Genomic DNA, 13,431 nt, shown 5'->3' with positions numbered 1-13,431 from the left:
TTGTTGTAACATGAATTGCAACACGGCCTTGACTACTAACTTTACTGAGTTATGGTTACATTGTAAATGACCTTAAGACCCATCAACCTCCCGGTCATGCTTAGTCTGAGTCGATGCAGCCTGATCTCCCGATCCCGACTACCGGCAACTAGCCTATCTCCTCAGTTCCTCGCCATGCAATCCCTCACAAGGGGCGCAGGTCCTTGTGTATCTTCACGAAACTTACCAAACTTTATCTTCAATTCACCCAAGTTCGGCCTTCAAATCTTCCCAAGAAAGATCTTCAATTAATCATCTTAATCATGCCAACAATAGGCATATCTTTAGTTCATGCCTTTCATAGTCTTCAATCATACCTATTAAGGTTTCTTTAAATCATGCCTTCAATAGCCTACATTCATACCATTGATAGGTATTTCTTCAATTAAGCTCCATCCATATTTAGTCTTCAATCAAATCACCTAAATATGGTCTTGATATGATCTTGTCTTCAAGTCGTAACACATTACCAAAAATAGCTTCTCCAAGATCATCAAGATATTTGCCTTCAATCCATGACTTCTTATCATGTCACTTGTCTTACCATGTCATCATTCATGACACGTCATAAAGGTTACCATGTCATCTTGACTTGGTGTCGAATCATGCCAATTATAGTGTAGTTGCACTAACAATCTCCCCATTTGGCATAATTTGACACAACTGCCTCTGTACCCAGACTAACTCCTGTTACAACTTCTAGTTACAACATTAACTGGGACACAGACTAGGCTGACACTGTTACAACTTCCAGTTAGAACAACAATTGGAGAACAGAAACCAAGACTGACAAGACTTCATCTAGTTGCTTACAAAGTACTAAGAGAATATTACATTCTAAAACTAGTGAGACAAATACGATTAAGCATAAAGCACTGTTAAACATAAACATTATCTAATTCAACCAAATAACAAAAGAATGACAGGCCTAACAACTTCAAAAATTAAACGGTCAGGTGCTAGCATCAAAGTTCTCTCCCCTTTTGTGACACAATTTATGCCAAAATCTCCTCCAGATGTTGCATGTCTTTGTACAACTTTTGCTGCAACTCCCCCTATCTTCTGGTCTCCTGGTTATCATCTCCCCCTGACTCGTGGCCAGTAGCTCCTTCCTTCTTCTTCTTAAGAATTTTGAGGTGAGATAAGATCTTCTGCTTTTGTCGGGCAATGATTAAAAATTCTGCAGAAAGTGATCGTTGCCACCTCTCCACATCTTGTAGTTGTTCTTTTAAGATCTTTTCATATTCTCCTTCAACCAGCAAATTCGCCTCTTTTGCATCTTTATGCATTGGTGGTGATGACATCCTTCCTATAGGTAAATCAATTTTCTTAATTACCTGGGCTAAACAGTTTTTGAGAGATCTTTAGCTTCTTCACTACTATGACTAATTCTTCCTTCATGAGTTGTACTCCATGTTGCAACAAATACTGCGATAGCAAAGTAGGATACCCAAGTGATGTTGAGGAGCTTGTACAATCTGCTTCTTTAATAATGTTCTACAAGATTAGCCTTCCCAGATTGAACTTCTTCCCAGTCCCAACAGCAAACAATAATAGCCCGAGCTCCTTCACTATGCTTGAATTATGTGGAGCATGTAGGCAATTAAGAACACCAAGCTTAAACAAAACATTATACTTAGCTGTGAGGATGGAAGTTGGAAGTCTTGACTCTTCTCCCCATCACTCGATTCTTCCTCCAGTGATTTCTTTTAAAACGTCCTCATTCAGCTCAAGCCCTTCTTTATAGTTTTCCTTTTACTTCAGATTTGAACTCCAGAAATTTGTTCAGGCTAGATGGACTAAAAGGGATCCACTTCCCTCGAATGTATACTCTAGAGATGCCTTTGTCAGATGGTTATAGATTACTGTAGAATTCTTAAACTAGAGCCAAGCAATAGCATTCAACAAACGTTATAGATTTGTATAAGCGTCTTTCTTTAAGCAACTCAGTCAGACCATACTTTTTCGAAGGCAGCCGCATCTATCACCCTTTCAACTATAATTCCACTCTCTGCAACAGATTCAAACTTCTTAGATGCTTTATTTAGGAACTTGTCTTCATCGCTGTCTTCAGAACACTCACTTGCCTTCTTTTTCTTGCCATTTTTAGAACTTGATATAATTTTCTTCCCCTGTTTTGCAGCTTCAGTACATTTCCTTTTGAGCCTCGGGGAGACTTCAACTTCTAGATCAGAGACCAACTTCCTTTTATTCTTCTTTACAGTCTTTTTCTTCTGGGAAATCTTTCCTGACACTACCTTGCTTTGTCTAGTAATCTTGGAAATATGATCTTTGAAAAGAATATTTTCAGAGCTATGCGAACTATCTGATGTTGCAAGAGATGTTGCAACTGGTGCTGCAACATGTTTTGTATCTATAGGTGGCTCAGCATGTCGGTGAATATCACTTAGAACTTCACTTAAAATAGCAGCACCCTCTTCTTTAGGACTTGAGTTAATGCTTCTAAAGAACTCTTTGAACTTGAACGAGTTTTATCAGCATCTACTATAGCAGTTTCTTCTTCTGGCGTATCCTCTCCTTCAGCCTGTGTTTATCTGAACTCCCTTTCTTTGAACCTGGTGTAGAATTATCCTGTTCATCTTTTTCAAATATATGGATGTAGGCTCTTATAAATGACTCTTGTACCCATCTAAGAAGATCATCTCTGTCTTTGACACTCGCGGGCACAATCTTTGAAGATGTTCCTGCTTCCACTACTTTGTGAGATGTATCAACATCATGAGGAGAAGCATAGGGGATGATCGCTTTCAAGATATCTTCTAATTCCTCTCCTCCTAATAGGCTTCCTCCAGAGTTGGTTCCTGTCAATTTATCTTCTTCAATTTGAGCAACAATCTCTTGTGGGGTTGTAGGAGCACGGCGGGCTATCCTTTTTGTTCTCATCTTTTTCTCCAATGAGACCTTCTTCGTCTCCTCCTTTTTTCGTGAGTGATCTTTTGAAAAAAAATAGAAATAAATCAGAATTTAGGGTTTTTTGCCCTTTTTAATTAGTTATAACTTTCAAAGCAACCTTTCATATTTTCAAAAAAATAATACTTCTCAAAAAAAATTCCCTCCTTTTTTTGAATTTTTTTTAATTCCTTAAATTTATTTTCCCTTTTTTTTAATCTTTGAAAGATATCAAAAGATTTTCACTCGTTGTAGTGTTTTGCTTGTTGACTCATAAGGTCTTCGGTCAACACATGACTGAGTCTAACATGGTGTTGCAACCCTTTAATTAATCATCATTTCTACCATCTTCTGATTTGAACTGGAGAACTCTTTATCTCCTCTTGGCACGTCATCTTTTCGGATCCATAATTTCTTGATTACAATAGTCTTCCCTCTTATTTTTCTTTTGATAATTGCCTATTCATGTCCAACTACTCTTCCACTCTTCAAGTCTTCTTTCAATTTTACTCACTTGGGTCTTATGTGGCCAAACTCTTCACAATGAAAATATGTAGACACTTCTCTTCTTTGTTCTTCCCTTACTTTGACTTGCTTCTTTTCATTGTTTTGCTGAGACTTGACTTGACAAACACAACTCTTGAACTTTCTGTCTTGATACTTGAAGTTTTCCCAACATACCCAATACCTTGTCGGGCTTTGCTCAGTCTCCCAACCAATATAATCTCGTCAAGCTCGGCTTTACCCTTGTTCATGGAGTCCAAGGTTTTCTTAGCACAGCATAACTTTTCTTTACATACACTCAACTCTTCCTCCAATGGTTTATTTTGCAACATCATCTCATTAAATTTGTTCATCATAAGTTTATAACCTGTGTAAAGATCTTTTTCTATTACCTTATCATACTCACTGTCAGTTTCAGTGGATGTTGCAATTGATATTGCAACATATTCTACAACGGACTTTGTACTGTTAAAGTTTTGCTAGTCCATTCATCACAACAAGAAAAGATGTATGATGGTTGCTCAAACTTTTTTCATCATCTTCTTCCATGCTACCATCTGAATCATCACTCCATCTATCATTGAGTGACTTTTCTTTTTTCTTGAGAGTGTTAGCACACTCGGCTTAGTAATATCCAAATCCTCCACATTCTCTACACTTGACTTTACTTTTTGATGATCTTCAAACTTCTTTCTTTTACTTCACCAAGGGGATCTTTTCTCTGGAATCTTTTGCCTTTTGTTTTGTATTTTCTGATCATGTTGTGTAGTTTTCATGACATAAAGACAATTTCCCTATCTCCTTTGTCTTCATCATCTGTTACAATGGCTTGTTGTAGCTTTTATTTCTTTGTTGCTTCTACCTTCAAAGCTATATCTTCTACTTTCCTTTTAGGATTGAGATTCATCTCATATTCTTACAGCGATCCCATCAACTCGTCAAGTCTCATAGTCGTGATGTCTCTAGCTTCTTCTATTACTGAGACTTTTCCATCAAACTTTCTTAGTAGAGATCTAAGAGTCTTTCGGACTAGCTTTTTATCAGAATACTTCTTGCTGAGTTGGAAAGCTTGATTTGTAATGTACATCAACTTGGCATTCAATATGGCTATCATCTCATCTTCTCCCATCCTGAGATTCTCGAACATAGTTGTTAGCATTTGAAGTTTAGAAGTTCTTACCAAGTTTGTGCCTTCATGGATAGTTTGAAGAATCTCCCAAGCTTCTTTGGCACACTCGCATATTGCAAAATATTTGAACTGGTTCTTATCAACTCCTCCAAAGATTGCATTAAGAGCCTTCCCATCGGCATTGCTTTTTGCATTTTTCAGTACTCCAGTTACTTTTTTTCTTTATGATCTATTTCTTATCATCAGCAACTAGAGTAGGAGGAGACTATCCTTCTTCTATGGCAATCCATGCACTCTCATCAATGGATTTGATGAAATCTTATATATGTGCCTTCCAATATGGGTAATTAGATCCATTTAGCAATGGTGATCGTGTGACGGAAGCTCCTTCTTTTCCGGCCATCAATGGAACTTGTTAGGACCTTGCTAACTTTAAAACCAAAGAGAACACGGTAAACAAGGCTCTGATACCACTTATTAGTTCTGCCGATGTGGTTTATGATTTAGAGAACACTCAAACACTCATAGTAAACACACATAAACCAAACAAGAAAGAGACACAGAAGATTGGTAATCCAGTTCGGCATCCATTCGCTTACGTCTGGGGGGCCAAGCCCTGAGATAAATGATCCACTAAAAGAGGTGAAAATAAATGAGTAACAACACTTGTCACTCACTCTCCCCAATAATTAAAATCATTACCCTCTCTAGATTATCTAGTGCTCACACACTCTCGCTTTTAAGAGACGTACCCAATCTCAGAGCAAGGTAGATTATATAGATGTCTCAATGTCCCAAATATAGCACATATCTCTTTTAGAATCTTCGCGGCTACTAAATTAAAAACCTTCTAAAATTAGCTGTCGTAACTCCTATTGTAACATGAATTGCATCATGGGCCTAACTGGTGATGAGCATCCCGCAAGTGCATGGGGTCGTCAAGTAATACCTCTCATATGAGCACGAGAGGGTCGTATTCCCTGGGCCCAAGGAGCTACCCTTACTTCCTCTTTTACTCATCTGTCTAACCTACCAATTCACTTGAGAGTGATAACTACTAGTAAGAATAAAACGTAAGTAAGTAAATGTGAATACGACGAGTGAGAATGTTTAAATCAAGGGATGAGGGTGGTCATGGATGTGAATCCCCGTGGGGTTACTAAGGGTTAGAAGAATGCTAGAAATGCTACACATGTGGTAGTTTAGAACAAGAGAAGTCCAAAAATAGATTATCCCAATGGTCACGGTGATAATCCCTAATCCCATACGAGTATTGACTTGAATCTCTTCCGGCCAAATCCTTCTACGATCGCAATACATAGAGGGAATTCTCGAAATTAGGGCCGATACTCAACCTAGGTCCAGCCCTAATGGTTGGAGGGGTATGAAACACCCGATGGTCACGGCGTGTTCATACATGAATCCCCATTAAGCAAGGTGTGCCTAGCACAAGGGTGATGGTCATGCGCCGAGTACAACCTAGAAGTTGAAATACAGAGTTCTTATGCGAAATCAACACATCAAAGTGCACCAAGCTTAAACCATGAACAAACCACATACATTAAGCAAATCAAAACATTCAACAACACAAGTTCACCCCAAGGTTCACCGACATCCGGTGACCTTGGGCTTTAGCCTTCCATACATGAAACTACACATGATAAGTTCAGGAAAACAACTAATAAATGCATAGAAAAAATCTCTCAAATAATGAGAATAAGGAGAGAAGGAGAAATAGCACGGATGTCTTCCAACGGACACCGCAATGGGGGCGGCTTCCCTCATCGTTTCCAAGCTTTGAATCGATGAAAATCTTGCCCAATAATGTTTCTACCCTCAATTTTCCCTCTCTAGATCTTAAGATTCGGCCTCAAATAGCTCCGGTGAAGTCACCTCCGCCAAGAGCCTCCAAGATGTGTAGAAAAAGATGCCTCGAAAGCAAGCCCTATCTTTTTCTTAACAGACTTCTGCCACAAGCCGCACGGGCACTGTGCAGGCTGCACAGTGCCCGTGCAACTCACTGCCTTTCTGCTTGCAAAAACCAGGTCGCTACTGTAGTGCTCTGCTACAGTAACCAGCTACAGTGTATTAACTACAGTAACTTTGCTTCAGTTTTTCATCTATGATAATTGGCTCCGAATTCTTCAGTGGGTCTCACAGGCGTCATGCGAGTGCACAGGGCTCGTGAGGTTTATATCCTGATTTATGTAAAACCCAACTTCCTCGCTACAGTACTGCTATAGTTCTCTTCCTATCATTTTAACTTCTCTGATGCCTGTAACAAGAATATAACCAATTTAGGCCAAAACAAATGGGCATCAATTCATCCAAAATAGCATGTAAAACTATACAAAACCTATGTACAAATATATACACTTAGGCTCTTATCAACTGCTAATTTGACTGAGTTCTGGTTATGTTGCAAATAATCTCAAGACCCATCAACCTACTGGTCATGCTTAGTTTGAGTCAGTGCAGCCCGATCTCCCGATCCCACTAGCGGCAACTAGCCTACCTCCTCAGTTCCTCGCCACGCAGTCTCCTAGCAAGGGGCGCACATCCTTGTGTGTCTTCATGAAACTTACCAAACTTGATCTTCAATTCACCCACGTTTTGCATTCAAATAGTCCCAAGAAAGATCTTCAATTAGTCATCTCAATCATGCCTATCAATCATGCCTATTTTTAGTCATACCCTTAATAGTCTTTAATCATACCTATTAAGGTTTCTTCAAATCATGCCTTCAATAGTCTTCATTCATACCATTGATAGGTATTTGTTCAATTAAGCTCCATCTATATTTAGTTTTTAATCAAATTACCTAAATATGGTCTTATATGATATTGTCTTCAAGTTGTAACACATTACCAAAAATAGCTTCACCAAGATCTTCAAGATATTTGCCTCCAATCCAAGACTCCTTGTCATGTCACCTGTCTTGCCATGTTTTCTTGATTTGCGGTCAAATCATGCCAATTATAGTGTAGTTGCACTAATAGATTCATTCCAATGCATTTTACACTCCATAGTTTATCTCCATCAACAAATGCATTTTATCATAACCTTAGGGCTTTTTATATTGAACTTAGTCCCTTAATGTGCCGCAAAAAGCCAAAAACAAAATTTTATTTAGTTAGCAATCTTAATCAAAAACACAACAAAGGACATAAGGGACAATTAAAAAAATGGCAATTGTGCATCTTGTTTCCTACTTGAATTTTTTGCATTTGCAACCAGGAAAACTTCCTTTATTGCAAAATTTTCCCTAACTTGATATTACATGTTACTCCTTGAAATCTCGCCTCACAAAAAAGCTTCCATGATGTTAATTTGAACCACTTAACTCATATTAATTATACATGGGTTCGCTTAACCTAGCATATAAATGATCACAACAGTCCAAATTAAGCCTTGAAAAATAATAAAATAAAATAAGGCTCTTACAAACGTATTGTCCTCTAAAGTGAAAAATCTAACAATTATTTATTCTATTTTGTTAAATTTTCAAATAACACGCATATTCTGGAAATTTTCCCCATCTATTTGAAATGTTATTAATTTGAGGGAAGGGAATTGCACAAGGTTGAAAATTATAAAATGTAATTTAAAATTATGAAAACATTAGGGAGCTTCTTATAAAAAAAAAAATAATTTAACGAGTATGTGCAAAGAAACCTATTTGGGGTTTTTTTAATATAACCATCTTTTTTTTTTATTTTAATTGTCAAAACAACGTCATGTAGGATTTATTCACCAACATGGTTTCAAAATATCATATCAAACCTAGTTATCACCTTCACAATGAGTGGAACTTTTAAAAATACTAAAACATCGGTTTTTTTCGTGTACACCATTCTTTTTCTAAAAATCACACAAATAAAATATTGTTTGTCTTTTTAAACAATTTTTAAGTTATTATAAATTTTTAAAAAGTGATATTTTTTCAGTCACACTTTGTTTGGAAAAATATGTTAAAATAATAATAATAATAATAATAATAATAATAATAATTATTATAATAATTATTATTATTATTATTATTATTATTATTATTGATACATCTTGGTTTTTATGCCAATTTTAAAAATTATCATTATTATTATTAACATAATTATCCTTTTAAATAATCACAAAAGTCAAACTTTTTTAATCTTTTTAAGTTATTATTATTTTTAAAATTTTATTTTTTAAAAATGGTAATTATATTAAAATAACAATTATTATTATTATTATTATTATTATTATTATTATTATTATTATTATTATTATTATTATTATTATTATTATTATTATTATTATGGTTGAATAACTTTTTTGTAATTTAAATAACAATAATTGCATTCAAGTACAAACTAAAAACAGTCAAATACATCCATTACATTGTTTACATTACATATTTCTACCTCGTGTGGAACAAGTAGTTCTATAATGTCCGAGTAATTTACATAAAGAGCATAAAATTATGCATATAAGGATCAGGGTTTTTATCCATGTGCATACATCGACGTCTAAACTTTGGTTGGCTTGCGTCTTGTTGTCCTACAGGTGAACCATCTTTAGTCCATGCACAGGTTGCTAAAACAAATAATTTTAAATAATTTAAACCACAAATAGGTTTTAAAAACATGCAAAACAATTTGTATTTTTAATAATAATAATAATAATAATAATAATTTTTTAATATATTTGTGGTTTTAAAAAATTATATAAACGTTGAATATCATTATTTATAAAAAATGCTTTAAATCTAAATAGATGTAATAATAATAACAACAACAACAACAACAACAACAACAACAACAACATAATTTCCAATGAAAATGAGGTTGAAAAGAAGTATAACTTTTGAAAAATTAATAATAACTTAAAAATTGTTTGAAAACACACAAATATTTTACTTTTTGACTTCCTTTTTAAAAGGTGTCCATGAGGAAAAGCCAATATGTTAGTATTACTATTTTTAAAAGATCCACTTATCAAGTAGGTGATGACTTGGTTTGATGTGATATTTTAAATCTATATTAGTGAATAAAATTCACATTAAGTTATTTTGATAATTAAAAAAAAGAGGGTTATATTAAGAAAAAGCCCAATCTTTTTTGTTTGTTCATTTTTTGTTCATTAGCAAGAAAGTATAGTTTGTTTTGCTAATCCTATTTTCATTCTCCATAAAATGATACTTATCTCCTAATTATATTGATTATATATTGATGAACAAAGAGACTTAACAATTTGCGCAATGTGTAGTTGTGCATACGTATATGTTCAATGACTAGTACACCACAATTTCAACATTCAACCATATGTATAACAATTGACAAGGAAAAATCACAACTAATTCAAGAAAAACTATCGATATCAAATGGAACATAGAGGAGACCTACATTTTAGGATGAGAGGGACATTTTAGCATCGAATTATTTTTATTATTATTATTTTTTTACAAAGGCAATAAGCACCACCCCACAATGGGATTATCAAGGGACAAGCAAGTGCAGTGGTTGTTGTTGAAAACCTAGCATGGCTACATAGCTGATTATAGTCATTATTTAATAATAAAATAGTTTTATCTTCTTGCATGCATAATTATAGGTATTGCATTATTCATGTTTGATTATATATTTTATTCTAAGGTTGCATTATATAGAATTGAAATTAATAATAGAATTATTAAAACGAGACACAATTATCTATGTTCCTTGCAAGCCAAAATGGTTCACAACCTTTGATTAAAATATAATTTTGTATTCATCATTGGTTGTCACATGCTGTACTACTATATATGATAGAGTTGTATGTCTCAGTCATTAGAATGGAGACTCTTAGTACCACTATGGGTATTCGTAGTTGACAAATATTAAAGTGGACTACTACAAAACTCTTAGACCAAACAATATCATAGAGGCAGAGAGTTATTCCATTAGAAAAAGCCCTTACTACATGAGGGTGTTAATATATCTTATCTATAAATTATATTTATTGATGGTGTCAACTATATATGAACACATTGGTTAATTTTTTGAAAGTACTTTGTTATATAAAATATACCTATTTATAAATGTTTTTTTTAATTTTTTTTTATGTCCAATGGTATAAAATATATATATATATATATATATATGTGAGAATCGACAGTGCCATTGGTGGCCTAATCATACACACTTACACTTATATGGAATATTTATTAATAGAGGGACTTTATATAAAATATTATATTGGTCCCACATATGAATATCTTTAATCTTTGGATTAAATTGCAATTTATTGATGGGCATGATTGTGATTATTTAAATTAGTATACACTAATTTGCTAAAGATGTAAAGATTCCGAGTGGTTTTGATATTATATTAAGGTTTTAACTAACAATTATTGTTATCGAAAGACGGCTACAAGAAAACCCTAATATTCACATTAGTTGCTTGAAGCAAAAGAAGCCATGAGTTCTTTTGGATCTAGGGTGAAAAGTTCAAGAGCACCTCGTGTGCATTGGAGGATTTTATGTGAGGTAACCGTAATTCATCATATATATTCATGTGTTCATGTGATCGATTAATTGTTGATTAAATATCAATTATTAGTAATTGATAACGCTAATTAGATTAGAACGATTTTTCTTAATCCTAATTCAATTAGAAAGATTTTTCCAATAGTTGCATCAAATTATTGACATAAACATATAGTATATTTTTTGAATTTATATTTCATATTTATGTTATATGAATTCTCAAAATATATAGATGAAAATCAGAAAATTCTGATATATAGTTATGGCAAGTGTGTGATGGTTTTACTTGAGAGAATTGTCAAAACTTTGTGCCTTTTTCACCTCAATCATCCACTTATTGGTGTGATTATATATATATATATATATATATATATATATAGTTTCTCCTTTTTTATCACTTGCTATTGTTCACGTCCTCTTCTTAGATCTTTGCTTCTTTTCCATTCGATCTCATGTATCTTCTCTTTAACTCCATCATTATCTCAAGCTTACTCATATGATGATAGATCATATATATACCAATTTCGGGAAAAAAAGAGGAAACTTTAATTTCCAACCTCAAGTAAATATTTTTTGGGGGGGAAAATACTTGAGGTGCATTTTTATATAACTTCATGGTTTTATAATTCTCTCTTTGGTTAATCTCTCATGCAAATTGTACCATTTGACCAAGTCAACAGGGTTAATATGGCAAGCAAAAAGATGGAAAACAATGTTGAAGGCACGAAATCTCATCTAAAGAGAAGATCTGAACGGATCAACTGGACATTGACACATGTCACAATGTTCAAGGACTTTGTCATGGGTTAAACAGTAGCAGGGATTGTGATATAGAAGTTTGGGGAGCATCGGTATTAGTAGTGGCATGATTTGGTCCAATGAGGTAGTGTTGTATGTTAGTGGAGAAGTTTGTGCTAATTAATGTAGTTCTGTATGAGTTAGTGGAGTCCAGTTGCCGAATGGCAATGCTGTTGTTTGAAAGGCTTTATAGCTATATTATGAATGAAAAGGCAATGCAAAAAAAAAAATTATCTCCACTCTCTATCTTTTCTAATTCCTCTTACCTATCCCGTCTCAACCCTTCTTTTCTCAAATTTATCCAGCGCCATGGAAAATTAGGGCTTTTATTGACCCTCTCCCCATACATGGTAGACACTGCTTCGCGTGCCATGGAAGAGTAGATGGCTATCCTCACCGACCAGCAAAACTCTATGACGCCTAAAATGCACACTATCTGTTCCTTTCTCTCCATCAGCAAGCCGAGCTCGTCGAAACAATGCAGAAATCCTTAGCACTTCAGTAATCCGTGATGACAGATTTGATGGTCAAGTTGACAAAACTTGAAAGGGGTACCCCTTCCTCTACTCCTACCGGCTCCGCCCGTCTCTCAGGACTTGACCCTACAACCTTACTCTAGGCTTCATGGGTCCCAGTCGTCGAATCAACTGACCGTCACTCATATGCCAAAGTTGGAAGTGCTACTATTTGTCAGCGAGCACATCCTCTCTTGGCTTTTCCAAATCAAACATTTCTTTACATATCACCATATTCCACCAGACCAGAAGATGGATATTGGAGCCTTTTACATGACTAGTAATGCCTTACAGTGGTACCATTGGTTATCTTCCACTCATCAGTTATCCACTTGGGAAGCTTTTGCCCATCAAGCCGAGCTCCGCTTTGGTCCTTCTTCATTTGTTAGTCACAAAGCCCAATTATTTAAGCTCAAACAAGCCTCCACAATAGCAGCTTATCTCACTGAATTTGAATGCCTTTTGATGTGCGTTACCGGTCTTAGCCTTACCATTTTAATGGACTTCTTGCTCTCTGGGTTGCGCGATGACGTCCAGCGCGAATTGTATCTATTAAAACCACAATAACTTCATGATGTCATGGGCATGGCTAAACTCGATAAGTGTAACGTGGCGAAGCCACCTCATCCTCATCCTCATCCTCGTCCTCATCGATGGAGGTTCTATAAACAACATCATCCAATCACGTTAGGCAACTCACCTTGGCTTACCCATCTAACCATCAACTCACATCCATGTTAAGGTAGGCAATAGGGATGTTTTACACTATGGTGGAGAAACCCTTCGAGTGCAATTATAAATAGGTGAGTCTGAATTTTTGATTGATCTGCTCTTATTGCACATCTTCGGCATGGATGTCATTTTGGGAGTCCATTGGCTGTCTGAACTTAGTCAAATTATATTTGACTACAAAGCTCTCTGGATGGAGTTTGATCAAGGTGGCACACAAATATAGCTTCAAGGCTTACCATCCACTGAGAATTAATCCATCTCAACGATAGCATTGAAGCGACAAGTGCGCACCACTACA

At 35.2% G+C, this 13,431-nt stretch overlaps 1 protein-coding gene across 1 annotated transcript in view; it reads right to left on the bottom strand.

The window, feature by feature from the left end:
* Positions 1–6,836: 6,836 nt before the first annotated feature.
* The window catches only part of LOC120277152 (calcium-transporting ATPase 4, endoplasmic reticulum-type-like), an 8,431-nt gene continuing 1,836 nt past the window's right edge, over positions 6,837–13,431 (bottom strand). The window contains exon 3 of the mRNA XM_039283904.1: positions 6,837–6,857. Coding sequence (XP_039139838.1) covers positions 6,837–6,857 — 21 coding nt within the window. The remainder of the gene's footprint in view (positions 6,858–13,431) is intronic.

The sequence above is a fragment of the Dioscorea cayenensis genome, chromosome 15, assembly GCF_009730915.1.
Source record: "Dioscorea cayenensis subsp. rotundata cultivar TDr96_F1 chromosome 15, TDr96_F1_v2_PseudoChromosome.rev07_lg8_w22 25.fasta, whole genome shotgun sequence".
NCBI classification, from domain to species: domain Eukaryota; kingdom Viridiplantae; phylum Streptophyta; class Magnoliopsida; order Dioscoreales; family Dioscoreaceae; genus Dioscorea; species Dioscorea cayenensis.
This window is presented reverse-complemented; position numbering and strand designations above follow the sequence as displayed.